The 8,143-nt window shown below is 51.8% G+C and overlaps 1 protein-coding gene across 1 annotated transcript in view; it reads right to left on the reverse strand.

The window, feature by feature from the left end:
* Window positions 1–1,904, reverse strand: part of ZNF185 (zinc finger protein 185 (LIM domain)) — an 82,522-nt gene extending 80,618 nt beyond the window's left edge. The window contains exons 1-3 of the mRNA XM_006874781.1: window positions 1,802–1,904; window positions 1,367–1,490; window positions 1,005–1,070 (exon numbers count right to left, since the gene is read on the reverse strand). Coding sequence (XP_006874843.1) covers window positions 1,005–1,070; window positions 1,367–1,490; window positions 1,802–1,904 — 293 coding nt within the window. The remainder of the gene's footprint in view (window positions 1–1,004; window positions 1,071–1,366; window positions 1,491–1,801) is intronic.
* Window positions 1,905–8,143: the final 6,239 nt, after the last annotated feature.

Here is an 8,143-nt window from a genome sequence, read left to right on the forward strand (position 1 = left end):
TAGTTAGTTAGTTAGTTAGTGCTTAGTGCCGTCACGTTGGTTCTGACCCATAGTGACCCTGTACAGGGTTTCTGAGCAGCTGGTGAGCTTGAACCACCGACCTTTCAGTTCAAACCAATCTTGTAGTCCAGTGCTTATCCTGCAGCACCACACCAGGATTCCAATATTAAATATATTAGATATATAATAGATATATGTGTTGGCTACATATATATTGTTGTTAAGTACCGTGGAGTTACTTCCAACTCATAGCAGCACCGTATAGGGTTTCCAAGGGGCAGCAGGTTGGTTTGAACTGTCAACTTTGTGGTTCTATATGTATATAGAGAGAATAAGCACTAGTAGTCCATACATATAGCGTGACCCCAAACGAGATGGATGGACACAGTAGCAGCAGCATTAATGAGTTCAACCCTAACAATGATTCTGAGGATGGCCCAGGACCAGGCAGGTCTCATCCCATTGTGTTTAGGCTCACTATGGGTTAGAACCAACTCGGCAGCAACTCCACCACCAACAAGCATACATATGACATATGTTTAGATCGAAGGAGGGCTCACAACAATGCAGTGGACAGCTGGAGCCATGGAAGCCTCAAGGCCACGCAGCAAGGCCAGGGACCTGGACACAGTGACCCCTGTGATACCAGGAGGGAAGCCCATCCTCGGACTTTTCTCCAGGACGGGGAGTTCTAAGGACCTCCCCTGGGCAGGCCCCCTGTGATGGAAAAATCCATGTGCTCGCTCGGCAGGGCTGTGGTGCAAGGTGGCTGGGTCACACACTAGTCTAGCTGCAGTCCTGGAGGAGTGACATGTATGTGATGCACTCGTGCAGAATGGGCACGCACACACCCAAGGGCACACAGGTGTCATAGGGGGATGATCTACAGGACAAGGCATCAAGAAATGCGTGGGACTCTTCTTGAAGACGGAGCTGACACGGCCTCCAGAACTGAAGGAATACCTCGTGTACGTGTCACAGAGCAGCAGGGCCCATCCCCTTACCTGGCCTTCTGCATCTCCCCAGGGGACGAAAAGGAGGTGGCACGGCTCCTGCTGGAAGGTAGCTCTCTGGGGAGAGAAGGGTTTGAAAATTGTGCCCCCCTCCCCAGGCTTCTGCCAGCAGCTACTGGTGACTTCTGTTCTCAAAGCTGCAGGCCAAGCCTCCCAGCAGGCATGGGGGCACTCAGCGGATGCCCCCTCAAGGGCTTGGCCAGTGCCTGCTGGGCCCAAGGTTATGGCCACCTCATGTTCTCCCCAGGCCCTGGCTCCTGAGGTGGTTTGAGTCCTATTCAGAGGCCTGATTGGTCCCCTGCTCCTCCCTCCCTCCTCAGTTGGACCTTCCACTGACTGCTGGCCAGACTCACATGGTGTGTCCCTCAGAATCATCATGCCTGGCAATCCAGCTCTTGTCCCCCTTCAGTGTGGTCCGAACCTTCATCTGCTTGAGGACATTGTTGCGTTCCTCCTCGGCAGGGGGCAGGGCCTTCCCTGTAGTTGGGAAAGGTCTCCGTCTCAGAGGGAAGCCCAGCCCTCCAGATATGCTGCATGGGTGTGGTGTGGGACCCTCTTTTGGACAAGGGGATCCCCACTCACCTCTAAGGCTACTCATTGCAAGTCCTCCAAAGGTCCCTTCTCAGTAGATTCAAAGGGCTCCTGGGGGCAGAGATCAGCACACACCTTATCATTCCATGCATTTGTGGTGACTTTCGGACCACCAAGTGGGCTCCAAGGCTTTGGCAGACCAAGACCATCAGATGAACAGAGGTCAGGGAAAGGGCCGTCCCAGTCTGTACACCCACTTGTCTGCTCGAAGCTGCTCACCCAGAACATACAGGCTGCCAAGGACTTCTGCCAAGGCGATAGCTGATAATGACCGAACATGAACCCTTCCAGGGTGCTCATGCTCAGACCCTGGACCCCGGACTCAGTAGTCAGGACAGGGTGTGTGGGAGTGGAAGAGACCCCCTTCCTTCAGGACAGGTGGAGGGGCATGGAGAGGTTGAAAATTGAGGGACCGGACCAGAGACTCATAGCTCTCTTGTTTCACAGCTTTCGGACAGACTTTGGGTAAGAGCTGCCTCAGTTTCCCCACTCACTAAACGTCTCCATGTGAAGATGGGGCACAATGGTGAGTGATTACTATCAGGACTGATTGTGAGAGTTGGAAATGTAAAGGTAGACGTTTTGTAACAAGGAGGGGAGTGATTGACTTTGCAGTCCAGGAGCGGAGGTCCCTGGGACCATGAAGGGAGAAGAGCAGAGTGCGGGACCCTACCCAGACAAACAGTGACGCCAGAGATGGAGGCAGAGATGATGATGTGGAGAGATGGAGCTGCTGGGGACTCAGAGAGGGAGAGGGGCTGTGTGCTGATGACCAAGGTGAGGTGGGGCGGGGAGGGGGGGAGGGAGGCAGGCTTGGAGGGTATACCCTTTGGATGGCTGATGATGCATGGAGGGGATTTTATAACCATGGCAATGAAACAATATACTGTAGGATGGATGTAAAGCTAATGTTCTCCCATGTAAACTATCACATAATTCACAATCAAACATTTAAAAAAAAGTCTCCCTGTGAGCCTGCTGCTAGGACTCACCACCTCTCTTTCCAGGGGAGAGGTATCCTTCAGCTGTTGTCCAAAGTCAGGGTCTGAACAGCCTCCAAGGAAGGAGCATGTTTGCTTCAGGGTGGGCTCTACTTCCAGCGAGGAAGCCGAGGCCCTGCTGCCAGCTCCCTGTTCCCCTCGATGCCCACTCTCTTGTCCTCGCCCTGTGCCCTTGCTCTCTCACCCACCAGCTCTGACGGTGTGCACTCCTTTGGTGGCTCCACATGACATGAAGGCCACGGGAGTCTCTAAGGCCTAGACAGTACTGGACCCCTCCAAGGCTAGGCCCCGATGGCCTACACGTGGAAATCAGGCCCACAGGCCTGCGGGTGAGGGGGCTACAGACACAGGCAGGGCAGGGGGGCTGCCAGCAGATCCAATTAGACTGCACTCCCATAAATTTCCCCAGGAGCAGCCCGAGGGGGCTGCAGGTCAGAAACAGCACTTCATCATTGCACATGGGAGACCGTGTACCAGTCTCTGCACCAGGGCAGCCACGTCACTGCTCTGAATCCCAACTCCTGCTACAGTGTTCCCGTCCCTGCAGACAGTCCTGTCCTCGGCGCCCTCATCTACGACTCACTTACTCCCTGTCACTGGAGTTACAGCGCACCTCAAAGACACAATCTCAGGAAATGTGGCTACCTTCTCCCACCCATGAACTTGGCGGGTGAGTGTTGGAAGCCAGCTCGGTCCCAGGCCTGCTATTAGGCCAAGGAGTTACAAACTCAACACATTCTAGAAGCTTTAAATCAAATCAGAACCGAATAAACCACATTGGCAAGTCAAGACAGACTTGCGGATATGCACGCTGGCAGAGGTGGAGAGGCCTGTTAGGGGTTAAACTTAAACAGATGTTCAACTAGTCACTCCTGTACCTGTGAAAGTGACTTTAGGTGGAACTCAGGTGTTTCTGTGATCATTTCCGTTAACAAGGTCCTATCAGAACAGGGTGGGTCCTAATCCCTTCGGAGTGGCATTTTACATGAGAATAAGTCAAAAAGTATTGCTACACAATCACGGTGGTGATTGTGTGCTGTTGAGTTGGTTTCAACTTATAGTGACGTCATATAGGGCTTCCGAGGTTGTAAATATTCACAGGAGCACAAAGCCTCGTCTATCTCCTGCAGAGCAGCTGGTGTATTTGAACTGCTGACCTTGTGGTTAGCAGCCCAGTTCATAATCAACTACACTCCCAGGGCTCCTTACACAATCACAGAAGCCTTTATTAAACAAAAATATCAAACCATGAAGTTTTTCTTTCTCAACATCTCCTCTATCTGTATCCACATACTTTTGAAAGCAGTGTTTCTAGCTCTCTAGGTCCTGGTATGGCGCTAGAGGTTAATGCGCCAGACTGCAAAGCCGTTTGAACTGCAAGATTGGCGGTTCAAGCTCACTAGTGTCTCCTTGGAAACAGAGCAGGTGGTGAGTTTGAACTGCCTGCCAGCCTTGCAGTTAGCAGTCCAGGACTCTCTCTGTGGTTTATTTACACCACATCTAAACAGAGTTGGACATCCTTGAAGGGCTTCAATGTTCTTTGGCGTTTGGGTGTTCTGTTTCAATGTTCTTTGCATTTCAATGTTCTTTGCATTTACAAGCTCTGGTAGCGTAGTGGTTACGAATCGGACTGCGAACCTTAAGGTCAGCAGTTCGAAACTACCAGCTGTTCCACGGGAGAAAGAGGAGGCTTTGTGCTCCCGTAAAGATTTACAGCCTCAGAAATCTTGTACAGGGTCGCCATGAGAACCGACTCCACAGCACATAACCACCAACCACCAAGAAATCTGAAGGGGCAGGAACAGGGCGATAGGGTGGGTGGGGTAAGGTATCCCGATGAAATTTCCAGAGCCCTTGCTACCCTCAAAGAATAAACAGGAAATTCCCCCATTGCAACTTTCCGGGCCTTAGTCTCATCAATGCAGTTATCTGTTTCCTTGAAACTGATTCCTAATAAGGTCACTGATTCTCATGTGTCCATCATGAAAATCTATCAAGATGACCCTTTTGTTGTGGTTGTTAAATGCCATCAAGTCAGTTCTGACTCATAGGGACCCTGGATAGGGTTTTCAAGGAACAACTGGCGGGTTTGAAACAATCTTGTGGTTATCTTACTTATCTACTGCTTATCCTGCTGAGCCACGCCAGGACTCTACAACCAGCTGCCATAAGCTTCTGAGCTTACCTCTCTGCCTTGAATGTGACTGCCTAGTACATGCCCTTGGGAGGCACGGCTTTGACTGGACCTTCTTTTTGAAGGCACCCTAAGGAGACTAAGGCATGTGTATGACTTGTCTGCAGTCTTCCAAGGATGGTGGAGACATGTCTGCCTAGGTTTTGTTTGTACTAAACCTGTGACCTGGAAGCCTAGCTAGTAGCAATACTTTGTGACTTACCTGCCTACAAGAAGAGGACAGAACAGAAATAGAACCACACACACAGAAGGAGGACCGATTCCAAGTGAGAACAGAGGCACATAGATGATTTGTAAGCAACCAAGGAATGCCAAGGATTGCTGGCAGCCACCAGAAACTTGGAACAATTTCTTTCTCAAAGTCTCCAGAAGAAATCAACATAACCAATACCCTGCTTTGGGCTTCCTGCCTCAGAACTGTAAGAGGAACATTTCTGTGCCTAAAACCTACCCACTTTGTGGTATTTTGTAATGGCAGCCTGAGGAAAGTAAGACAGGACCCCTGGCAACTCTCAAGCAAAAGGGGTAGGGACACGTGCTGGAGCCCAGAGCTGGAACAGGCCAGCACAGATCCCTCCCTCAGGGCCCCACACTGCCTGAGGTCCATCGTTACTAGTCAAATCACTGTGAGGAGGGGCCTGAAGTCACGTTGCTTTTTGGTATGTGAAAGAGCCCAAAGGATCACTACCAAGGGACAGAGGAGGGGCCACTCTGGGACAAGGCGCCTTTAAAACAGCAAGTCTCAGCCCAATTAAGATAATGGTGCCTGATTTCCACCCCCTTCCCTTGCTTCCGCTGCCGCGTGGTCCTAATTCAGGCCACCTCCTCTGAGCTTCTTCACAGTGCTCAGCGCCTGGCCCCACTTAGCCCATAGATGCAAAGGTTTGGGATAAAGTCGCCAATCCCTCAGCCCTGCAATGCAGACACTAGGCTCTATTGCTCCCCAGTGTCCCTGAGGGGGTCTAGCCTGAGTTCCGAGATCACCTCTCTGCTACTCCGTGCCCCCAAATCATCCCAGATAAGACCTGTGATTGTGACCTGGTTTGGAAAGAGGGTCTTTGAAGATGATCTCTATGAACATGAGGTCAGAGCAGAATGCCATCAAGTCGGTCCTGACTCAAACCCTGTTGAGGGGTTCTTAACAGTGGTTGGTGAGTTTGAACCTCTGACCTCGCAGTTCAACCCGAACTTGTGGTCTGCTTTTTCCTACAGAGCAGCACCAGGACTACATAGACTGGAGTTGTTGTTAAGTACCGTCGAGTCAGTTCTGTCCCATAACAAACTTGCATAGGGTTTCCGAGGAGCTTGAACCCCCAACCTTGCAGTTCAAACGGACTTTGCAGTCCAGCACATCAACCCACAACGCCACACCAGGCCTCCATAGACAGGGAGTTCCTTCCCTAGAGCCTTCAGAGAAAGCTACCCTCACATCCAGAGGTCTCTTTTCCGGCCCCCTCCCTAACTAAGCATCTGCTCTCTAACTTTTGTTCTAGTCTTCTGTAGGGTGGTGCGGCCATGTTCCCTAACAGTGGGTCCCTACTCTGGATACTGGAGCGGGGCCTCACGCGGGGCCTCACCTGTGAGTATTTAGAGCTGGGACAGTCAATCTGAAGGACATCTTTACAGGGGAACAGCCTTGGGGAATGCTACATTGCTTTCCTGAGGGCCCTGGTGTGCTGTTTTTCCAACTCCAAAAGAATGCTTGAACTCAGTCCCTCAAGGCACACTCCTGGGGCCCCACGAGGTGTGTCGCCCACCAAGCTAATTCTGATTAAGCCAGGACCACAAACCAGGCGCGGCTCCCTGCCCGCCCTTCTAGTTTTTCCTCCCATTATTTTTTCCTCCCCCATCAGCCAGCTGGTATCCCCTAGGGCATACAGGATAAGGGTTGTCCAAGACAACAGGCAGGAGAAGCTGGGGAGGAGTCTATGTTGAAGGTGCCCCCTAAACACCAGTTCCAGCTCCACTCTCGCCTGGCTGGCTGGCTCCTACCTCTCCAGGCTTCCTAGCAACATCGAGGAAAGGGCCCTGATTGGACAGAAGAGAAGCGAGGAGCCAATGAGGCGGCACTGGCGCCTGCTACCCGACCCTCTTACAGTGGCGTCAGAGGCCACCCGAGTTTGAGCAGGCGCATGGCAGCGCACGTCATTGTGGGGGGAGTGGACTGCGGGGGGTGCTTCATAGACACTGACGCAGGCAATCCGCTGACGTAAGGACAAGGAGGGGAGCCGAGGGACGCAGGGAAGAGCTCAGATTGAGTTCCCCAAGTCGTGAGCCCCCGCCATTGGCCACAGCTACTCCCCAGTCCTGGTGTGGAGCTGTAGGATCAGCACTGGACCGCAAGGTCGGCTTGAACAGCAAGGTCTGCCGTTGAAAACCACGAGGTCGGCAGTTCAAACTCACCAGCCGCTTCTCGGAAACCTTCTACAGGGTCGCTATGAATCAGAATTGATTGAATGGTATTTAACAACAGCAACTCCCCAGAGGAGTCCTCAGGACACGTCTCAAAGTGGAAAGGGGGAGATGAAAGGAAGTCCAGCGGCCTTTACTCACGTTTTCCCAGGAGTGCTTGGTGGGTTTGAACCGCCAACCTTGCGGTTTAAACGGGCCTTGAGGTCCAGTGCATTAGCCTGCAGTGCCACACCAGGACAATGAATGGTGTTGTTGTTGTTAAGTGCCGTCGAGTCGGTTTCGACTCATAGCGAGCCTGTACAGGGTTTCCGAGGCTGTAAATCTTTACAGGAGCAGATCGCCTCATCTTTCTCCCACGGAGCAGCTGGTAGTTTCGAACTGCTGACCTTCCGGTTCGCAGCCCGATTCGTAACCACTACGCTACCAGAGCACCTCAGGACAATGAATAGGGAGGACCAAAGAAGAAGTGATGCATTTGAATTATGGTGGTGATGAGGGACATTGAACGTGTTATGGGCTGCTAGAAGAGCAAACAAATCTGTCGTGGAAGAAGTACACCCAGAAGGCTCCTTGGAAGACAGGATGGTGACACTTGGTTTCCAGAGGAGGCCTGGTGTGACGCTGTGGGTTAATGTGCTAGACTGTAGTCTGTCTGAACCACAAGGTTGGCAGTTCAAGCTTACCAGCTGTTCCTCAGAAACAGGGTGGCTGTGGGTCAGAACCAACTCGACGGCATTTAACAACAGCCATTAGAGGGACCGAGTCCTATAGAAGGACATCATGCTTAGTAAGGTAGAGGGTCAGTGAAAAAGAGGAAGACTCCAGTAAGATGGATAGACAAAGTAGCTGCAAAATGGGCTCAACCACAGCAATGATTCTGCGGATGGTCTCGACTGGACGGCCAGGAGTTTTAGGGATACCTGGTAGCATAG

This window comes from Chrysochloris asiatica, unplaced genomic scaffold (assembly GCF_000296735.1).
Source record: "Chrysochloris asiatica unplaced genomic scaffold, ChrAsi1.0 scaffold00301, whole genome shotgun sequence".
Lineage (NCBI taxonomy): Eukaryota > Metazoa > Chordata > Mammalia > Afrosoricida > Chrysochloridae > Chrysochloris > Chrysochloris asiatica.